This window comes from Lipophrys pholis, assembly GCF_963383615.2.
Source record: "Lipophrys pholis genome assembly, chromosome: 7".
NCBI classification, from domain to species: Eukaryota; Metazoa; Chordata; class Actinopteri; order Blenniiformes; family Blenniidae; genus Lipophrys; species Lipophrys pholis.
This window is the reverse complement of record NC_137638.1, coordinates 12,611,448-12,634,264: the sequence shown is the minus strand read 5'-3', so window position 1 is coordinate 12,634,264 and position 22,817 is coordinate 12,611,448. Positions and strand designations below refer to the sequence as shown.

Genomic DNA, 22,817 nt, shown 5'->3' with positions numbered 1-22,817 from the left:
AACATGAAGCTTTGGTTGCTCTCTCTAGGTGCGTACTGTAACTCTCCCAGCGCCTGCTTCGTGGCAAATGATGGCCAGTCACTCAGGCTCTACCAGGCTGTTATTGAAGCGAAGAAACTCCTGAGTGAGCTCTCTAATCCTGAGATATCTGTAAGTGACTGAAAAGCTGTCTCCGGCCGTTTTCTCTGCTGTGTAATAACCACTTTGTTACACCTCTGCCACTTCCTGCATTGTTACATATTTTGAAACACGATTGAGTAACAGCAAAAATGTTAGGACTTTCTTGTGATCTTTTTATACAGCAAACTGACTAAACGACTGCAAAGGAGGACATTTGATATTTAAATGTATTTATCTTTAATAACATTGATTTAATTAAATGTTTTTATTGATCCGTTTTATCTTAACTCTCTGATTTGCAGAAATATGTTGGGGAGGTGTTCAACATCATCAGTCAGCAGTCCACAGCCAAACCAGGCTGCATTATAGAGCTGGATGCCATTACTGACTTTGTAAGGATATTTTGAAGATCAGGAAAACTGCACAGAAACTCTCTTGTCTTGGAAATGTTCCCCTTAAATATAATTTATATGTCTGTATTACATTAAAGCTCACTGTTCAATTTCTGACTTTCTATTGAACATAGAATTCTCTGGTAACACTTGGCCTGCCACGTAAAAACCACCACATCTTCCATTTGTTTCACGCCCTGAGGCAGTCTTTGTGTGTGTGCGCGCATGTGAATGTTTGTGCCCGACATTAACGCATCTTGTGTCCGTGTGCGTTCTGCACAGTAGACGAAGCATGATGTTGCGTATACGATTTGGTTTGATAATTTTTCTTTCCAGCAAGGGAAGGAGACGCAGCTTCTGCACGTGTTTGAGGAGGATCTCATTCTTGGCAGCGAGAGATCGGAGAGCCTTCAGGAAGCACATGATTCTCAGCGTAAGACATCTCTTTCCTGTTGTAACTGTTTGTTTAAACATACTTACAATTTTTAGGTTCAATAGAGTTTCATGGATTATTCCTTGTCAATGTGTGTTTCCTTGCAGCCTTGAGCGAGTCGGCCTTCTCTGCAAGCTTTTTCCTGGTGGTGGTGGAACGGACCTCAACAGGTCGCTCATTCCTCCACATGTGGCATCTCCATCTTGCTGCTCGTCCTGTTACCATGGGTAAATACTTAAGTTGAATCCGACAAGCTGTTGAGGTACTCGCCAGTTAAATAAGTGGCACATAAAGGGACAGTTTTGTGGTTCCACATTAATATACCAACAGTTTAACTATTTCAATATGCAGAGCCTATTTTTCTTTTTTGCTTCCTCTTTGATCATACTTTTGGTTTTCTATGTCACACTTATTTACACACGTATTTACTGTATTGGTTTCAATGCCTTAATTTTCTGTAAAATGGGGAAAAAAACATCCACAAAAATGTTAACATAAGGATTTTTTTCAGTGTTCAGGGTGTTGTAAAATAGAGACAAAAAATGTAAAAGCTAACTAAATTCAAAGTTGTCAAAACTTTTAACAGTTTCTCTTTTTTTTGATCGTGTCTTCTCAGAAGAGACCGTAATACAGAAGGAAACCAACTCATCTTCCTCTCTGAACGCCTCCCAGTTCATCTTTGACACACTGAGTTCTCCAATAACCCAGAAGAGTAAACCCTGCACTTCCAATCTGCAGAGCGCCTGTCGTCTCAGCCTCACAACACACCGGCTCTACAGCCAAGAGTTGGCTCTACCAGCGGGAGTGGAAGCCATCAGCGTTACTCCCTCAGCAGGTGAAGGACAGACAGCAGCCATGCTGGCACACACCCACACAATAACAATACAAGAGTGCTTCCTGAGGTCGTGAGAGTGTGATTTACTGACAGCTGTATCAGTAAAGTTGTATATACGTATTGCCATGTCAATCATTATTTTATAAGATTTGGCCACTTTTTAGCCAATGATGAAAAAAAATAAATAAATTTCTGGTGATTGGCTAAATCTTTTAATGTCGTGTGCAGAAACAGAAGAGATCAAGGTTTGTTTTTCAGAAGGATAAAGAATTTTTAAGCTGTGAGAAGGTATTTTGAAATCTCTGAAGAAGTAGTCCTCAGTTACAATTAAGCTTTGTGAAATTCTGACTTGTCCATAACACTACAGTTTAAATAACATTTCAGAAGAAGAGTGATGAGAATATAGCTTTATGCTAACACTAGTGTTTCTCCTCTCAGGTCACTTGAGTGCATCGTGTTCTTTGCCAGCTGGCCAGGTGCCTTTCCTCCTTGCCACTTCATGTTCTGATGAAAAGGTGCGTTTCTGGAGGTGCAACGTAGCAACAACCGAACCGTCCAACATGGACAACTGGGTGTACCAGTGGGAGGAGTGGCCTCTTCTGGTGGAGGAGAGGTTTCCCAACAGCAGCGCAGTCAGCGTGCCAGGTCACCCCGTGGAAGTGAGCTGCTGCCACACTGGACGTTTTGCTGTTGCCTACAGGCAAATGCCGAGCACGCCTCTCAACTCAACACCTCAGGCAAACTCTCATGGACTGCTGACTTCTCCTCCTACCTCAGCATCCTCCCCACACGCAAACAACAACAGCACCAACACCCGTGTGATGCCGACCCTAACTGTACAGCCGAGCCCATCTCTCCCTGTACTCCCAGCAAGCAGCAGAGAACCACTGGTCCACATCGGGATCTTCCAGTGCGAGTCCACCGGTGGTTCTCAGTGGATACTTGAGCAGACTATAGTCTTGGACACTCCGGATCCCATAGCTAATTACGCTGTTAGCAACACCACCACAGAAAGTGCAGATATCTCAAGTAACACAGACTTCTGTATACCCAACGAGAACTGTCTGGGTTCGACTAGTAAGAGCCTGGTTCACCTGGACTGGGTCTCTCAAGAAGATGGTTCTCATGTTCTGACCATTGGTATTGGGACAAAGATTTATATGTACGGCCGCCTCTCTGGGAAGCCTCCAGAACTGGGTCTGTCCTCTGATGCCAGCAAAGAACAAAGCTCGTCTCGCCTGGTTCTGCTCCGATCAGTCAGCCTGGTCTCCTCCGTTGAAGGGTCATTACCGATCCCTGTCTCGCTCTCCTGGGTACGAGATGGGATTCTGGTTGTGGGGATGGACTGTGAGATGCATGTCTACTCTCAGTGGCAGCCGCCCGCACCAACCAAACCCGCTGCCACGGTTGGCCAAGACACAGACATCAGCAGCAGCATTTCCTCTATAATCTCTGCAGTCAGACAGTGTCAGGAGGAAGGTCTGAGCCCCGGGGCACCCAATTCACTGCTCGCCCCTCCAAAAAAGCTCCTGACAAGATCGATGATGAGCCTCGCTCAGAAACTCAGCGGGAAGAGAACGGTTTACGATCTCCCTTTTGAAATGGAAGATTCGGGGCTTTTTGAAGCAGCTCACCAACTCTTTCCCACTTTGCCCCAGTACCACCCCGTGCAGTTACTGGAGCTTATGGACCTAGGAAAGGTCAGTGAAATAAAGTAAACATCTGTTCTTTACATGCATGGAGAAATTTTTTTTTCACCCAATGCTTTTTATTCACACAAATGCTTAAGCTGAAGTAAAGCTTGTGTTGTTTGCATTTTCACCTGCCCCGTATTTATTTTGCATTACTGTCGTATTTGTTGAGGTTCATCGTGCCAAGGCTATCCTCTCCCACCTTGTGAAATGCATCGCTGGAGAAATTGTGCCCCTCAAAGACAACACCAGCAATCCAGAGAAACGTGTGCGTTCTCGCACCATCAGTGCTGGAGGCAGCACAGCCAGGGACCGAAAGATGTTCAGCAAAGCCGAGAACTCAAGCTCCGACTACACGGAGATAAGCTCCATCCCTCCCATGCCTCTCTACGCCCTTCTGGCAGCTGATGAGGATACACCAAAACCTGGTGGGTGTACGGCATGTGGTGAAAGAACAAACAGTTCCGGAATTGAATAAAACATTAGTACTGTTTCAGTCGTACCTATAGGCCAAAGAAAGGTGCTGAAAAAAGTGAGTGCATAAACTGAACTGTCTGAACTTGAACAAAAATGAAGGATGTTTCCTTTCAGAAATTTAAATCTGAAAATCATTTTTTAAAATAATATTTGTAAATATTACCTTTCTTGCAAAAGTTATCATGTGAATCTGTCTTCATCATGAAAACAAAGGTATTGACCTTGGAGAGTATTTTGCTTGTTTGTATTTCGGGGCTGTTTTTGCTTCTTTAGATTTCTCTTAAACTTTACCAAAGTGTTGCAATAACATTCCTATCATTTTTAATTATATTGCTGAAGTCTCTTGGAGCATTCATTCTAATCCAATGGTGGGGCCTCAAAGAATTGCTTATGAATTGTATTTGTTTATTGACCCCCATAATAACTTGTGATCTTCACCCTTGTTCAAAAGATTTTCCGTGCTGATCTAAAAACCTTCCTTACACAACATAAAACTAAAATGAATTGTATTTGATTCTCCAAATAACTTCATAAAACATCTTCTGGCTGTCTCATCAAATAACTCATAGTACAGTTGATGTTGTTGAATTCAGACTGAAGGTGGCCTCTTTTTAACATTTGTGTATTTTGACATGCAGTTACTTTTTTTTTAGCTGCGCCGCCTTAAGATTGAAGAATATCTGTCACTTCCTACTTTTGGGATTTCTACACCGTTGAGAAGAATGAAAGCAGAAAACATGCATACAGTAAAAAGTGTCCAGCACTTTGATATTTTGAGTTAATCTGCAGTCTCCTCTTTAGGGGAGAGTTTTTCTTAGGGTTTTGTTACAAAATACTGTAGTCTTGTGTAATTTAGCTCTGTTGTGTGCCTCTCTGCAGATAAAGTAGGCAGTGTGAGTGGAGACAGTGGGCATGGTTCCAGCCACACTGATGCTTATGATGAGCTGTTTCACGCACCCAGCACAGTGGACCTGGATCCTCTTGGAAGTGATCAAGAGGAAACGGGGAACAAGGTCAGATGTCATTCATACCCGCATCTTAAAATGATTGTAATCCAAAAATGTTGAGTTTGATTTGAATCGTTTTGGTCAACGCTGCATACGTTGCAGCTTAAAACCCAATACTCTGTAGCTCCGGAATGACAAGGTAATGTTGAAAAATGTTTTCATCTTGCACTGTGAACTTTATCCACGGTCTCTGTCTCATTGGCGTTTTGTAGGTCATTGACCTGTCGCAGTACAGCCCCACTTACTTTGGCCCAGAACATGCCCAGGTTCTGTCCAGCCACCTCCTCCACTCCAGCTTGCCAGGATTAACTCGTATGGAGCAAATGTCTCTCATGGCGTTGGCTGACACCATCGCCACCACGAGCACAGACCTCAAGGGCAGCCAGGGCAAGAGCAAAGGTACTGCTGAAAAACCATGCTCAGTCCAAACATTAAAAAATGTGTGTGAGCTTTTTGTTCTGTCTTGATATATATATATAGTCACACTGTCATTCACTCTTCAGGGGGAGAAACGCTGGATGAGTGTGGTTTGAAGTTCCTGCTGGCTGTCAGACTTCATACTTTCCTGTCGACCTCGCTGCCTCCGGCACACAGAGTACAGCTGCTGCGCCAAGGTACGCTGCTGCTGCTGCTGCTGCTGCTGCTGCTGCTGCTGCTGCTGCTGCTGCTGCTGCTGCTGCTGTTGTTGTTTGCAAAGTGTTTTGATGGTGTTTCATAATTGCCACACATGAGACAGGTAGCGTCATAACTAATGCCTCCCAGTTGTAGCATCCTCCAGGTTCTTATCAGCTAATCCAAATCTTACTTTATTGCCTAGTTCTGTGAGGTTTGATTTCCGGTTCCCCCTCAATAGATGCCTGTAGCGTCCACTGGTTTGACGGGACAGTAACTCTTGAGAGTCCTATAATGTGTGTGACAGATTACCAATGATCTCGGTTGGGAATTAATAACCGTGCCATTAAGCAAAGCTATCGAACTGAACGCTATTCATCTTCCTTAACCACTGTAGTGAGGTTACCTTTGAGCAATGCCTGCTCTCCTGGAGCTCTTCAACGAGCAGCTGCACAACACTAATCGCTGTTAGAGGAAACTCACAGCTTGCAGTGTTTACCTCAATGAGACTTGTATTTACCCTTGATAGTGACGCCTTGTCCTACTGCCCTTGTCAAATCGTTTTTAATTTCACCGTGTGGGTCAATGGAGTTCCGGATTTCTCTCCGCAGGCCTTTCGACTTGTCATTACGCCTGGGCCTTCCACTCTGAGGCGGAGGAGGAGCTCCTGCACATGCTGCCCGCCCTGCAGAAAGGCGAGCCCACCTGGCCGGAGCTACGCTCGATGGGCGTGGGCTGGTGGCTGCGCAGCACCAACAAGCTACGCCGGTGTATAGAGAAGGTAAGCAGCTTCGAAGGACGTCGTTTGTCAGTGAATGATTTCTTGAGATTAAAGCACAAACAGCTAAGCGGATGATGACAAAGTAAAAACGCCAAGCATCTGTCTGCATCTTGTGTATGCATGTGATTAATGTGAGGGTGATACGATTGCCATTGCAAATTGAAATGTTCTCACCTTTGTGAAATTGCAGTTTTTGCAGAGGTTGTTCCGAAATGCAGTACTTCGACCAAGCATGAACAACTCTGAAAAGCTACGACTTGTTCTGTGGGAAATGCGTTACAGGCGAGGGAGCTGTAGTGTTAGCTGAGTGCATTTCTCCCCTTCTGTTTTGTCAGGTTGCCAAGGCTTCTTTTCAGAGAAACAATGATCCTCTGGATGCAGCTATATTTTACCTTGCGCTGAAAAAGAAGGCAGTGGTTTGGGGATTGTACAGGTAAGCAGACATATTTTGCATATGAAATACTGAAGAGCTTGGGTAGCTACAGTTATCACAATATGTGCCCCACGCTTACTTCCGCCATAGCACTGAAGATCAGTGACATTGAGATTGTTGTTTTGAGTCTGTAACATTTTTCTCTGCAGGTCTCAGAAGAATGCTAAAATGACAGATTTCTTCCACAACAACTTCAGCGAAGACCGGTGGAGGAAAGCAGCTCTGAAAAACGCCTTTTCTCTGCTCGGGAAGCAGCGTTTCCAACACTCGGCAGCCTTTTTCCTTCTAGCCGGCTCCCTGAAGGATGCTGTTGAGGCAAGTGGAAAATAGACACAAGGCGGTATTTCGGAGAAGCACTCGTTCCTTCTAGTGCACTGCCGCTTCCCAACCTGCTACCACCAAATTAGAAACCTTGTTCTTAGTCTGCTTCTCATTTTCATTTACAAACTATCTTTGTCATTTTTTGTTTTTTTACAAGTCAATTCAAGGGCAGAGATTCATGATTTAGTACGAAGCAGAGAACATATATTCAGAAGAACAGACCGACAACAGTATTTCTATTGTCTTTTCATTATTAAAACAATTCCCTTCATTCTCACAGATAATGTCTTTGTCAGAAGCTTTTAGTTCAGTTCACAGAAGAATTATTGATGTGAATAGCTGACCCCTGGGTGCTGCTGTCTTTCCTACTTTTTTGTGGTATTTCTTTCCACTTACGTGCCATCACATTCATAAACCAGTGTCATGTCGCTTTTATCAAAGTAAAAGGAGCACTCTACTTCATCCCTAATGCGCTGTGCTATAATCTATCACACTTACGTCGAGAAATAATAATGTACAACTCCGTATCAGAAGAGGTGCTTCTGGTCATCTCGATTGTTTAACCTTACATTCATCAGGGTTATTTTTGCTTGGAAACCCCCTGAAGCAATGAGTCACCTTATTTCATCTGCATGAGTAACTGGAACAGAGCAGTTTATGGAAATGAGTGTCACCCGGCAAAGGACTATCGTTGACTTTGCTCAGCCTCTCTGGCTGCGAGGTGGTCTCATTGAAATTCCCCTCACACCTTTGCAGTTTGGAGCAACCACAACAACTTCAACTATCCACACACATTTTTCTTTTCCTTAAGCACAGGTTTCTATTCTTGTATTTTTTGGCTCTTTCCATTCCCTGTTAATAGACACAACAAACATGAAAGCTGCAACTTAAGAGGATTATGTTCAACCGGATCACTGTGCATCCAGAATATGCATGATTCTGCCTTACTATGTCGTGTCCCATTCAGCTCTGTTCCAGCAGCAGAGAACATTATGAAATGCTAATCGACTGTGAATTCTTTTTGTCCTTTCTCAGGTGTGTTTAGAGAAAATGCAGGACCTGCAGCTGGCCTTGGTCATCTCCAGATTGTATGAGTCAGAGTTTGAGACGTCGGCCACCTACAAAAAGATCCTCCAGAGACACGTTTTGGGACATGACAAACAGGTGCACAGATTTTTGTTTCTTTGTTGCCCGCATTGGGGGGACAAACTGCATATTTTCTGAATTTTCATGTTGTTTTTTTACTTAAATTTTTTTCTATTTAGTATTGAATCTACTATTGTTTGATTTTGATGTTTTGCAGAAAACCAGCTCATAGTAATTTGTATGCATTTCAGATTGTGGCCCACCCGGACCCGTTCCTGCGGAGCATGGCTCACTGGGTCCTGGAGGACTACAGCAGAGCTTTGGACACTCTGCTCATGCACTCTTCTAAGGGCAGCAGCTCTGGATTCATGGAAAACAAATCTGACAGTACGTCAGCTGGTGCTGATCTATTATGCTCTTTATCAGTTTTCTCAGGATCTTTCAACCATTTCTGCCTTTTTTTACTATTTCCTTGAATTCTGTTGCAGGGTTTTAATTGCTATTTCAGTTTAGCTTTTTAATCAAATGTTTAAACTACTGCTTCCCAAATATAGTTATACTTGCTATGATGATGAGCACACTGCAAATTTCAAATACTGCTGCCATTATTTCAGTTTAAATTATAATGTAGTAAACGTGAAGTAAACATGGGCTTCAATACTACTGGAAAATATACTTCAGGATTATTGTAGTTCTCAAGCCAGAGTGTGACATCTCTTTGAGGATGATGATTTCCTGTTGGTTCACTGAGAAAGTAACTGTATAGAGAGGACTGAGCTCTTTTGGTTTTGCAAAGCATTACTCCCCATATATTATTTATTATTATGGAAATGTTATTTGTAATTTTTTATGTAAATATATCTATAATAATTTGGGGTGTTTAATTTTCATATTATGATAAATGAATTGAGCTAGAATTGGCTTTGGGTAGTTTTACTATAAATTACTAAAAAAAAATTAATTCCATAAAATATTCATTAAAAATACTTAGATACCCTGGACACAGTCAAATACAACTTCCACCTGGTTATGTGTGAAGGCTGAGTACACCCTAGACAGGGCGGCAAGTATCAAAGGCCAATCACACTGAGACACACAATTTAGAGTAATCAAATACAATTCAACAGGTGTAAACAGTTACTACTGTTTACACATGATCGCCTTAAACAGTTTGAGCAGGTCTTGTTTTGACAGTATGGGTAACTGCTTTGCTCATTACACTGAACAGAAAACATAATTTAATCAGGAAATATATAAGGCAGGCCTTAACAATGGACATAGAAATTAAGTTTCGATGAAGCATTCTTGAATTAAAAAATGGAAGCGTTTAAAAGATTGTGGTTTTCAGTATACTGGTTGAGAAGTGAGTTGCGAATCCTGTTTTGTTGTTGCCAAAGAAAGATGTTCAGACCTTCACGACCTCAAGTTTCATTACGAGTTGTGAGGTTGTTCGACATTTCCAAACCGTAGTTTTAAAAAAACAGGACTGAACTTCATCCTTCAGCTTTTTACCCGTCATGCTTTCAAAATATAAGTGTCAGTTTTTGAACGACCTGCTCCTACCATTTTCCACAATTAAGTGTCAACACAATTCAGTTTGTCATTTATAAGTGCTCTCATAATTACAGGCCTCCACTCAGACTAGTTCCAGCTCTGTTTGGGTTGCTGATCCTGTAATACAGCTTTTCCTTTTAGGTGCTGTGGTCAAAGTAACAGTGGCAGTTTTCTTTGCTACTAGCACTCTCAAAAGACAATTTTCTGACTCTTTGTGTCCTTGACAGGTTCTGTGTCTACGTGTAACCCCGAAGTTTTCAACTTTTACACGTACCTCCGCACCCACCCACTCCTCCTCCGCCGGCATTTTGCCTCTTCTGACAAGGCCAAAGTTGGCCTGACTGCTGAGGGCCGCAGAGCCGACTCCATTAGCCTGGATGAGAGGAGACTGTTTTTCACGGCGGCCTATGCTCACCTGCACGCTGGGTGTCCCATGCTCGCACTAGAAGTCCTCTCCAAGATGCCCAAAGTCCGCAAACATTCCAACCATCAGGACGACACGGGCATCACTGCCGAGCTCAGTGGTCAGACATCAGACCCAGACTGGTCACAGCCGGCTCTCAATGGCTTTGAGTCAGATGGGAACAGCTTGTCCAACAGTCAGTCAGACTCTGTGTTAAGTTTTGATTGGAGCCAGCCATCCCTGACCCTTCCTGATGAGGCCCTGGAGCTGAAGTGGGACAGTGACAAAGAAGACGAAGGTGATGAAGCAGCAGCAGCAGAAGAAGACGACGAAGAAGGTGCTAAAAATGACAAGAGTGGCAAAACAGCGGACAGCAGCAGTGTGTTTCAGGACACGCATGAGCCCGTGGAAACTGCGACTGCAGAGGACAGCGAAGACAGCAACGACTTTATTGCGCCTTCTGAAGACGCCTTGGTGACCCAGCTAAAGTTTGCAGCCTGCTTAAAGATAATGACCAATGAGCTCAGGACGCTGTCCACGGGGTATGAGCTCGATGGAGGGAAGCTCCGTTACCAGCTCTACCACTGGTTAGAAAGAGAGGTACAAATTCATCTATCTTTTTTCATTTATTTTTTTTTTTTTTAAGGATAAGATACACTGTACAGTCTGCACTTTCAGCTAATTCAATGTCATCATTTAAACATGCATGTCTTAAGATTGTGTGCACGGTGAGAACGTTCAAACGCCACACAATAGGGACCCTCAATATAACCGGGGTTAAATTCTCAACCACTGTGTGAGCAATACACCCTGACGTGTCATGTTGAAACAGAGAGGGCATCTCGGGGTTCAGAACGATGCTAATTGCATGTAAGCGTTGCTCTGTACTTGGAAAATTATTCCAGCTGCAGAGATGCATCCACTCAAAACTTTCCCAACTTGAATCACTCCCACACACCTTGGCTGCCTTCATGTTCATTGTTTAAACATCTCGGTGCACTGTCCGTGCATACAAACATCACACAATTGTTCTTTTCTCATCTTCTCTGGTGATTGGGAAAATGCTGTGCTCCGTCTCCCACTCACGGATGATAAATTCTCTTTTGATGAATACATTTTGAGATAAGATTCGGTGTTTTATCCCCCAGGTGGTGGCTCTCCAGCACTGCTGCAGCTATAAGCCTTGTCTGCCAGAACTCTCTGTCCACGGCGATGCGCCGGCTTCTGGGTTGGTGGAGGAGGAGCAGGTGGGTGAAGATGGCTGCCTTTAGATTTGTCAGGAGCTTGTACAAGCTGAAATTAGTGTGACCCTCTTGAATGAAGCAGTAAATAAAAGCACAATGTTCAATTAGGATATCTGGGAGGAAAAATGTTATTTCAACCTTTTTTTCCCTGGATTTCCTTTTGTTTAACCTGCTTTCGTGTGCAGTGCAAAAACCCTTTTAACCTGCTGTATTATATCATGCTCTGCATGTTCAATTCAGTAGCGAACAGATGAACTGTCCAAATTAGTTTACCGGCCGACAAATGGTTGTTTTTAGCATTTTTCTTTAAACATGTGCTGAATTGGTAAGATTGGCAGAATAGAGTGTTCAATAAAAAGATTAAAACCAAACTGTTTTCCCAGCCTGGGAGCCCGCACGGTGAAGGCCAGAGGAGAAGGAGACACTGGCTGCAGAGTAATCAGCCCTTACTGAGGATGTTTTTAAGCTACTGCAGCTTGCACGGTTCTCACGGAGGAGGCCTGGCGTCGGTACGAATGGAGCTCATACTGCTGCTTCAGGAATCCCACCAGGTAATTAAAACGCGCCCTGACGCCCACCCACCCATGCTCCGAGGGCCGCTGAGAAGCAGGGCATGACACCCTTCTCTTTCTAGCTGCTCCCAATGACAAACTAAACAAAGTTGATGATGTAGTGATTAAAACATTGTTTTTAATTGTTTTGACACTTGCTGGGCAATTTGTTGATTAATTCTTGATTATAATTCTGCTTGCTAAATGGATAATTTTCTCATACTGTAGTTTCTTCCTTTGATATAGCAGTAAAAGTGGGTTTTTTTTAAGTAAACAAAATCATTAAATGTTATCAAGTGACAGATTACTAATGAAGTCTTTACAACTTTATTTCCCAACAATGTTTTGCAATCAGTGTCTCCCTGATTTCAAATATTATTTCAACTTTTAATGAGCACTTGTCGTGCCCTTGTATGTCACGGTGATGTGAAAAGTAGACATTTTGTTTGACAGTGGCGATATAAATGAGCGTTGCTATAATATCTGTTGGTAATTGCTGAAAAATGATCCGATGCTGAATATATCTGCCAAAACGAATTAAATGGGACATTAATGATTAAAATATTGATTGATGCTATTTGAATAAGAACATCACAAACAACCTGGACAGAATAAATGTTTGTGCAACAGAAAAGACTGGAATGTAATAACCATTAGCTGCAAAAAAAGGAAAAAAAAAAAGTGAGATTGTGCTGGCGTGTGGAGCTTCCACATTATTTAACTGCTCTCATATTCTCTTTGAAGGGCAGAATCGGGAGCAGATGAGCAGCAATGTATGCATGAGAGGCCAACAAGAAGCCATTTGAATAGCTTGTGTTAATGCAAGCCCATTCCCAAGACACACACGTTGTCTGTCCCAGAACAATGTGCACTGGCTATTATCTGCTCAGCAGCAATGCACTGACAGGTTTAAAGGGGGGGCTGACTAAGTCAAATTGTAAAAGGTAAACAACTCATTGAGTTGACACGGGAGCAGCACTCTTGAATGTTAGCGCGGTGGATGGGCACTGGCAGTCTTTTTCAGTCAACCACTTGGATTTTGAAATAAAATAGATATTTGTGGGGTTTTTTGGTTCCAGATTTTTTCCCCCAGGGCTGTCATATTCCTTCGTTGTTGTCGAGGAAATTTCTGTATCTCGCTTTGCCTCGACTTTAGTCGGTGCGTAGATCCACTTTGAAGGGGGTTACTGACAAGTGAACGTGATTGATCAAAGGTGATTAACAGGAGCCTGCTGTGGTATCCACGGAGAGACATCTTTGGGAATCTGATTAACACACATAAAACCAGGTGCCCCTACACTGTCAATGTGTTGCTCTTGAACTGCCATTCACGCACGCGCTGGAAAACCTATGCAGAAAGCATACATGACATTTCCAGCAGTTGGCTCATCTTGTCTTTATTACAACTCGGGTACCGGCTGCTGTCTCTGCGATTCGAGGCAGTAACGTTCAGTTCCCAGCTCTCTTTAAGCTTTCTCTCTTTTTTCCTCTAAAAAAAGAAAGTAGACTAGTTCACCGTTTATTTTTAAGTTTACTTTTTCAAGTGTGACATTTCGAATGTGTCTTTCTCTGCGCGTATGTGTCGGCATTCGATCTGCCGTAATGATCTCGACGTGCTCCTTTCTGGTTTCCGCTCACAGGATGACTCCATTCAGTCTGCAGTGACACTGAGCTCTCAGCCCTCCTCCATCCCTCTCCTGATGGCCTGTACAGCCAGCGTGAAAACCGTGGTGGCCAATCCCATGGTCTACCTCACCAATCTCACCCACGACATCTTGCAAACCATCAATGCACTGGACTCCCCTCCACACCCGGATTTCGTGAACAACGAGGTGAGGCAGGCTTTCGGCCTAATCGGAACAAAAATATTTACATTTTTATGTCACTGGAGGAGCTTTGATTTCGTTTTATTGGGAGAGTCATTCAAGGACTCAATGAAACGAGGCGACCTTCTGCAATGTTGATGGAGACGACATGCACAGACAAGTTTGTCCATCAAAAGCCTGCACTGTTGTGTACACACACTTACACTTGGGTCGGAATTAAACTCGTCAGTTTTGTTTCTAGTTTTGCAGATGATATGTAACTTAAATGTTTATCAAACAGATTCATACAAGTTGAATATTTACTCGACTTTTACCTCTGCCTAACTTCTCAGTTGAGTCTGATATGAGTGAACAAAATCATGAGGCTGTTTTGCCGTCAATCCAAAAATGTTGGCGAGCTGAACAAAGCTGCTGTCTGTTACAAAAACAAACCTCATTAAACTAAATTGTTTCATTCTTTTTCCAGATCTCTGTGATGCACACATTGGCTGCGTCCTTGTCTGCCTGCATATATCAGTGTCTGTGCGATGGACACACCTACAGGTGAATGTTGCATTTATTTATTTATTTATTTATTAGGTTGTTTGTTTGTTTGTTAGTAACAAACTACACTGCCATGTTATGACTTTTTAAGCTTAAGCTCTGGGATCTTTCAACTCTTTTTTTTTTTTTTTAATCTTCAAAAAGAAAATCTATGAACTGAATCAAAATGTTTTCAGCTCATTGTAGGTGATTTTCCACCACTTTCTGTTAATGCAGATTTAATAACCTGTCAAATCTAATTTAATTTAAGGCTTCTATTTTTTCCTTCTTGCGGGTCAAAACCAAATTGCTCGCAATAACATATTTTAATGGTGTCCTCCGCTTCCCCAATGTGTGTGTGCGTGTGTCAGGGTTCTTAGGCTTATTGGAGCAGAATAATAAGAAATAATAGGGAAGGGACACGACTACTGGTACTCGAGCCTACTTAATAATGAGAAGGTAATGCCCACGTAAAGTTCAGGTCGAAAACAAATGTAACACCAAAAGGCAGAAAGCCCCTTTTTTGAGATGATCTCGGTCTGTTCTTACTTCTGGCTTTGCAATGTGCTATAGTGTTTACGACATAAGGCATAAAGAACGAAGTGTTGCATGTATCCCGAGCAGGAATGTGACAGTCACTTGTCTGTTTTGATCATGTTGGGAATGAATTATGAAAGCTGGCAGGCTGCAGTTTGTCATTCCTATTGTAAATTCTTAATCAGATTTTTAGTTTTGACAGATGGGACTAACATTGTTTATTTAAGACTCTCATGTAGCATATCTCCCGATCACTTTGACAACAACCCGGTAGGATTCGAACTTTGGGTTGATGAATGAACGCACGCATGTGTGTGTGTGTGTTTGTGTGTGTATGATTACAGGATTCTTTCTGAGAAGAACACATTTGGCTTACAGCTGTGCTGCTCTGTGGGTTCCTGTCATAGCTCTGCCAGATTGTTTGATGATGTACCGAATTATTTGAACTAATGCGTCACCAAACTGGGACCTTAAGCCACAGAGCTGCAGTCAGAGGACACAGCTTGTATCATTTAAATTATTCGACAAAAGGAAGGAGTTTTCCTTTTTTATTTATTTATATATTTTTTTGTTTTGTTTGTTTCCTGAGTAGGAGCAAAAACATTTATCATTCTTTCCGGGCAACTTCTCTGACCTTGGTATTTCAGACTTCACTCAACTCTTAAGTGAGGAATTGCTATTGCATCTTCTCATTAGCGCACACACACACACACACATACACACACACACCGTCATCACACACTGTTTGGAGCAGAGGAGTCGAACTAAATTAACTGAGCTATTTCTAATTTAACTTTTGTCTTTCTTATGCTAATCACGACATAAACTCTCCTGGTGTGTCGCTACTGAGGTTTGATGAAGTTTCTCTTCTATTTTTATTTTTTTCTCTCTCCCGAGTAAGTGTAAGTGTGATTTATTTATTTTCTATTTAGAATTTTGTGGATGTCGGTTGCAGAAAGGGAGCGTTGTCAAGTCGACGATGTCTTGATTAATCTTTGGCTCTTTGTTCCTACCGTCGTCACAGCACAACTAACCCTGTCAACTCGATCTGTTAAATGCTCGTCGGATTATCTGCTTGCACTCGTGTATTAATTGTGTCTTCATCACTTTAGGGGTCTGATTGCTCCTCCCTCCTCTGAATGACGTTCTCTTTACCTTTTAAATTCTTTTTGATGAGGATCTAATTGGTTTACTTCACAGAAGCTGAAAAGAGGGTCTTACTAAGTGTTAGGTAATAAACTCTCTGGAGGGTTAAGCTTTCCACATTTTCGGTTTAAAAAAAAGAAAAAGAAAAAAGTTAAGTTTCTCCCCTACGTTCATCCTTTTTTTTTTTTTCTTCTCCAAAAGCCACTTGATGTGAGAGCTTGATGTAGTGATGTTTTCTTCATCAGGAAGCCGGATTACCAAACAGAATAGTTAAGACAGACGACCTCAGTTTTTCACCACCTTGCGAAACGGCTCAGAACTCACGACCAAGTTAAAAGTTTAAAGTGGAAAAACAATGTGGTATTATGTATTTACGGCTACCCTACATTTTAAAATTTCTCTTTTCAGCGCTGCCATTTCATGTTTAATATAAATGTTTTTGCTCTGTGTTGTCGTACCAACTCTGTGGGGCTCGTTTTCCCCCCTCAGCCACGTGAACCATTTCACCGGCACCGTGTATCAGAGCGTGTTGCTCTCGCAGAAGCAGCCGCTCCGAACCGTCAGCATGGACGAGTCCGTCCAGCCCAACACTTCTCCGGCACAGTGGCCAGGTAAATCAACCGAAACAAGTTCACTTTTCAGTTATTTGAAAGGAACGTCTTGTTCTCCACGCCACCAACTTAAAAGTTGTATGCCCTTGGTTTTCAGTTTAAAGCCCATTTGAAGGTGGAAACATCATTTCAGATACTGTGTTGGTCCGATTGTAAGATGTCCCCGGTCCCTGAAGACCGCACTCTGTTATTTCGCTATGGTTCATACTAAATATGCACAGTGCACACATTGAGTCATAATGAATTCAAAGCAAACTTTTTTGCTTGTTAATATATGCATCCATTCACTGCCGATATCACAGGTACCGAGTCTAAGATGAAAGGGGATTCTTAATGAGCCTGCCTTTGCGTCAATTGCCAAAATAAAACCTTTTTCTTCTTTTGTGACGACTGACTTCCTGTATTAGGAGTAGAAATTCCTTGCCGGGCGTTTGATTTTGTCATGCACTTTGGAGCAGGCCATGAAGTAATCCAAGCAGCTCTGGTTAAGACTCACTAATGGAGCATAATATTTATAGGACATACAACCTTAGATATTGAAAATGTAAAACCTTAATGGATGTTTAAAGATTTGGTTACTTTAATATGTCACTTTTTAAACTCATGAATAAATAATATGTCATTTACATCTCATGAAACCAGTTTGAAACAGATTAAAATCTGAGATATTCATGTATTTTGTCTGATATCCGCACAGCATATATAGATTTTTGTGGCTTATTATAAGATAATTTTTTTTCTATTTAATTTTATTCAAATTTTTATTTATTTTTTTTTTATGAAGGAAATACATCAAGTGGGAGTAAAACACAACAGTGTTTATGGTTTCATGAAAAATTAAATCGGCAACATCAGTCATTGTCAATCTTGAAATCCTACATGCATCTCAACAATAAATGCTGAAACTGCGAGACACAGTCACAGCCTTGATAAAGGGTTAAACAGGCATGTCACCATAGTGTTTAAACACACAGTGCACACACACTTTCATCCCAACGGGGCCCTCTCGGGCAAAACCAGAACAAAGACGGCGTTAGTTGTGCAACAGCGTGGGCATCATGGGAGTTGTTGTCTTTACTTGTGCAGTTGGCACGTGGGTAATGTCTGCCTTCAGGGCTTCCACTGAGAAAGCCTTCTTAACAGAAATTCAGCCCCTGTCATCTTTTCCTTACCATAATTCTATGTGGCAGAAGGCCCCGGAGGCAAACGTCTCAGAGAAATGTGCATTTGCACTTTATGTGGGCAGCTTTGGTGACAGAACGCACATCAGACGGCAGCGAATAATCACGCTCTGTCACAAGTCTGCAACACAAACAAGAGCAGAGTGGCTTGTTCCACGGTCTTTACATAGTTAAACTCAAAGTACCAGAAATAGAGATTGTAATCATCGCACCAATAATAGACTGAATCATGTTAGTTATTTTATTGCAGGAACGTTGCAAATCAAAACATTAAACTTGAGGAAAGTGGGGGAAGTGTTTATGTTGGCTGCTGTGTATTATTATGCCTCGGCTGCACTTCAGAGACTTTACATCAGTCGGATTGTGCATGTGGGGTTGGTTCAAAACATTCATCTTGCCTGTGGTTGTTGTCATGGTAATATCATGTGGGTCTTTGTGTGTGTTTACGGTTTATAGCATGAAATAACAGACGGCATTATTTTTCTGAACTACTCAAAAAAATGTTACCACAGTACGATCAAAAACTACATATTTTGACTGTCCTACAGTATCTTTCCATGTTAAATCTTTAACTGCTTTCCTTAATGACCAAGGTCTGTCTTTTGCTTTCATCCCCCCCCCCCCATCGACTACCCCCACCCCCCTCAGGTATTGCCTCTCTGATCCGCCTGTTGAGCTCAGCAGGTGAGGAGAGCCAGCCCGGCTTGGCCGTGCTGCTGTGCGAGATCCTGACTGCTGTTTTCCTCAGTTTGTTTGTTCACGGATTGGCCACTCACTCCAGCAACGAGCTGTTTCGCATCGTGGCCCACCCCCTCAACAGCAAGCTCTGGGTGACGGTGTTTGGTGGAGGCGCCCGCACGCCTGTCATATCGAAACCAAACAGTCCGACAAGAACCCCCCCACCAGGTGATTATTGTAGATTATGTCGGGGGGTTTTGTGGCTATGGCTTTTTTTTTTTTTTTTTTTTTTTTGGAGGTGACCCAAATCAAATTAGTCCTGCTAAATTGAGTTGAATCCCATCTGTAGACCGCAGTGAAGTCATTAACCTGAAGTGTGACAGCTGTTAGCCTCACAGACTGTCTGTGCTGCTCTCTAATGACTGGCAGAGAAAATCGGATGGAAACCATTTGCTAAAATTCCAAGAATTTTAAAGTATTGTTTATCTTTTAGGAATTTATTTGAGGTTTTGCAGGCTGCTTCTTGCAGGCAGTGTCAACATTAGCAAGTACGTAGGTGTTTGATGGCAGCTGAGCGAGCCATCTAACTATATCTATCAACAACGCAGCCTCCCCAAGTGGCTCCGACAAGAAGTCGAGACGATTCAAGCTCCTCTCGTCACGTGGCGGGTCCAAAGAAGAGTCTGGGGTAGAGAGGGAGGGACCTTCCAGTCCCAGGCACTGTCCTGTTGTGGAACAGGAAGCTACTTCTGTCTTTAAAGAGCGATTTGTCCCTCCAGAGCTGAGCATCTGGGACTACTTCATCACCAAGGTAACCCCCGACGCCAACACCCTGAGACAAACCAGTGCCCTTGAGGTCTCTCGGTGGAGTTTGTCCTGAATAGATTGTTTTTATTTGGAATATTTTCCATATCTGGAGTTATTTATGTTAGATATTCCTAATCCCACAATGGTACTGTGAAATAAATATTTATTCAACTTTCATAGCACCTAGCATTAAAAGAAAAACATTATTTTTGTCATTGGGTGTTTTCATTTATCTTAAAGTGTCTCTCTGCTGTTTGTTTCCATTTTAGCCTTCGCTGCCGCCCTACGAAAACAGAATCGAATATGACTCAGAGGAGAGCCAAGACAGTGAAGATGAATATGATGAAGAGGATGAATATGAAGATGTGTTTGACCCCAATTCTCCACAGAGAGAGCATTCCAATCACAACTCCTACAGGTAATGACACAAATCTGAGTTGATATTGCTGCGTCCAGTGACTCATCATCAGTCTGCCGCGCTCGACCCTCGGCGTGTGTTTTTGTGCACCTTTATTCTTTCATGCAGCCTCTGAACTCCTCTTCACATTGAGTCTGAGTACTGCTTGATGCCTTTCATGTCTTTGATGGTGACTTTTAGTATTCCTGTTCAGAACTCTAATCTGAATTGTAATTGCCGTCTCACTCTCTAGTTGGTGTTTGATGCGTCTGGCTATGGTCCAGCTGGTGTTGGTCAACCTAAAGTCCTTTTACCCCATGGCAGGATATGATCTATTAGGTAAACACTGCCCCACACCACAAAGCCTCTGACGCACCACCGTCCAGGATGTAGATAAGTGTTAACCTCATTGCCTCCTTGTTTGTGTGCGTCTGCTTTTGCCTTTGAACACAGATCTGCCTGTGGGATCTCCACTGTGTCACACCGTGCTGAAGACGCTGCAGCGCTGGGAGCAGGTGCTTCAGAAAAGGCTGGAGATCTTCGGGGGCCCACCATCAAAGTACATTTCCACTCATTTCCAGGATGAAACGGCCACAACCGGCCCTGCCCTGCTCAGACACAAAGCCCTGTTTGAGCCGTCCAACACGCCCTTCAGGTACCAGAATGAGCTCAGGATCATAAACTTTGAAAGCATTTTTCTACATTTATCAGCCTGTAAAGCCTTAAAATGTTTTGTGGAGCAGATCTTTCTTGCCATGATGAGTTCATATATACACAATAACAAAAGTTCTGTACTTCTCCTTCATTCCAATATATTGTACAAAGCTTTGTGTAAACTACACATGTATTTCCACTCGGATTTATTCCGGCAGAATTTCAAAAGACCTGTGCAGTGCATACAGCAGGGATTCACTGTTCTTTGAAAAACAACTGTGTATATTTTATTTGTCCCGCCTTGAGCTTCAGATATGTAAAGTTTCCAGGTCATCACAAACAGTTCAAAGCAGAAATGACACTTGTGATCCATTTCGAAATTCCTGGAGCATTGTGGTGTTGTTGTTGTTTTCAGGACGAGCCACCACTCGGCGCTGCCCGTCAAACGTCTATGGCTGTTCCTGGTCAAGCAGGAAGAAGTCCAGGAGACCTTTATCAGAAACATCTTCACTAAGAAACCCGGCACAAGTCAGGTACTTTGCGGTCTCGACCACGTCCACTCGCTGCATGAGACATCTCCAGGAAGTGTCGCCAGCTCATTGTGTTCACAAAATAACACCAACTATTTTGTTATAATAAAATTTTCTATATACACGTAATGACCCACAGATACACTTCAGCAGTATTGCTTTTACATCCCTTATTGTTGCGCTTGTGGTGTTTTTGTTCTGCATGCAGACTCCTGCGTATTATGACTTCCTCCAGTTGCATGATGATAATTTCATTTTAATTCATATAATTACACCATGTTTGATTAACACCACAATAATTCAGTCTCTGTGTGTCTGCATGTTTTACCACTTGTTGTTGTATGTTTCATGTGTTTGTGCGTGTGTGTGTATACGCCGTGTGCCACTTCGCCGCTCATATAAAGTCGGTCGAGGACCAGACTGACAATATGAAATGTTCAGGGATGGACGAGACAGGAAACAATCAGGTACTGCTACTTCAGATCAATTGCTGCTTATTGGAGTGGGAGAGGATTCAGTGTCTTCTCCAAAGCTTGACAAATTGGAAGATTTTCAATAAGATATAATACTACGGATTGGGTTGGATCTTAACAACCTTTGCTTATTCTTCAGACTTTGAAGGAGAAGTATTCCCTTTGGCACAGATACTGAGATAAAAATTCTGCTTGTTATTGTACCTTTTAATCTGAAAGGAAAACAAGCAGAGCTGGTTTTGACGGACGAACCGACTGGAAAAGTTCCTCCTTATTGCATTTGTTTACAATTACCAGCTAAAGTTTTTTGTAGTTTTTCAAAGTTGTTTGATCACAGTTTATCATCACAGTGTATAATCTGAGTATCGTCCTTCAAAACATCAGACATTATTATCAAGCAAAACAACGGCATTGCTTTGATTCAACTCTTTGATGCCTGCAGTTCGGGTTGGCTTTTTTTTCCAGAGGTTTTGTTGTGTGTTTTGTAAAATGTGTGTTCAACTTTTGATTTGACAAGACCCCTGTGTTGTGCACATGTGACACCTCATGAAAGATTCAGCACTGTACTGTACTGTACAACAGGAGGGAGGAGTCGTACCAGTGGTTGGCCATGTGAATGGAGCAGCATTAGGTTTCTTATAGTCGCCTCCTGGAGCAGAGCAGTAAATGTGATTCGCCATATATAATCTCAAATATTAAACTGGGATCGTGGCAGAATTACAGTAGAAGTTCTTTAAGGGCCACGAACTCCGAATGCTCCTGTCACTTTGATATTAATCTTACATTTAGCTGTCTAAATATTCATGCGAATGTGAGCCATAAATTTTGAATTGCACTGTACACGGATGCTTCGTGGAGGTTTTTCTAATCTTCGGGCTCTCGCTGTGCAAGCTGCCACGTTAGAGCTTTCTCCATTTAGCGCAGTGTTAATTAACCCAGTCTCTCGGTGGACATGCTATGAAGCTGAATAGCTTCTGATTAATGGGGCCCAATGCTGTCACAGTGAATCTGCGTCCTACGGGGATTATGTGATCGCCGTAAATGGCAAACCACCGCATTTAGATTTCTGCGAGTCGAGTTTAACGTCGTTCCACGGGACAGAAAACGACATAAAAGACATGGTCTTTTCCTTTTGAATAAATGCACCAATGGCTTCAATTCAGACTCGTGTTTAAATGATCTTTCTCTCATTTTGAATAGGTGTCATCATCTCTTAGCAGCATACAGTATTCTCCTCTTTACCGTCAGCATCCCTGAAGGCCTCTATAGTACAGTGTGTACTCAAGAGGGGTTTTTTTCCCCCCAATTCTGCATAATGGCAGTAACTTATGTTGCTGGTTAACAACAGCTCATAACCGTGAACCACACAAAAAAACAAAGTGAAGAAAACTCTGAGAGGGCTCATTTTGACTCCTGAATTTCCTAATCCTCCTCATGGATCTTGTCGGGTCATCAGTCCCTTCACATGAAGGGGATTTCTGGCAGTTGTTTGTCTGCATGAAGTGTCTGATAAAG

General features: G+C 42.5%; 1 protein-coding gene across 1 annotated transcript in view; it reads left to right on the top strand.

The window, feature by feature from the left end:
* The window catches only part of dmxl1 (Dmx like 1), a 49,031-nt gene that overhangs the window by 13,262 nt on the left and 12,952 nt on the right, over positions 1–22,817 (top strand). Inside the window, exons 14-41 of the mRNA XM_080468151.1 lie at positions 29–150; positions 423–512; positions 849–945; positions 1,053–1,172; positions 1,562–1,780; positions 2,219–3,480; positions 3,644–3,899; positions 4,828–4,961; positions 5,168–5,354; positions 5,459–5,569; positions 6,179–6,348; positions 6,684–6,781; positions 6,931–7,096; positions 8,138–8,266; positions 8,440–8,575; positions 9,970–10,745; positions 11,294–11,392; positions 11,773–11,940; positions 13,581–13,772; positions 14,233–14,309; positions 16,461–16,582; positions 18,412–18,669; positions 19,050–19,252; positions 19,518–19,666; positions 19,899–19,984; positions 20,099–20,300; positions 20,715–20,832; positions 21,234–21,296. Coding sequence (XP_080324277.1) covers positions 29–150; positions 423–512; positions 849–945; positions 1,053–1,172; positions 1,562–1,780; positions 2,219–3,480; positions 3,644–3,899; positions 4,828–4,961; positions 5,168–5,354; positions 5,459–5,569; positions 6,179–6,348; positions 6,684–6,781; positions 6,931–7,096; positions 8,138–8,266; positions 8,440–8,575; positions 9,970–10,745; positions 11,294–11,392; positions 11,773–11,940; positions 13,581–13,772; positions 14,233–14,309; positions 16,461–16,582; positions 18,412–18,669; positions 19,050–19,252; positions 19,518–19,666; positions 19,899–19,984; positions 20,099–20,300; positions 20,715–20,832; positions 21,234–21,296 — 5,810 coding nt within the window. The remainder of the gene's footprint in view (positions 1–28; positions 151–422; positions 513–848; positions 946–1,052; positions 1,173–1,561; positions 1,781–2,218; positions 3,481–3,643; positions 3,900–4,827; positions 4,962–5,167; positions 5,355–5,458; positions 5,570–6,178; positions 6,349–6,683; positions 6,782–6,930; positions 7,097–8,137; positions 8,267–8,439; positions 8,576–9,969; positions 10,746–11,293; positions 11,393–11,772; positions 11,941–13,580; positions 13,773–14,232; positions 14,310–16,460; positions 16,583–18,411; positions 18,670–19,049; positions 19,253–19,517; positions 19,667–19,898; positions 19,985–20,098; positions 20,301–20,714; positions 20,833–21,233; positions 21,297–22,817) is intronic.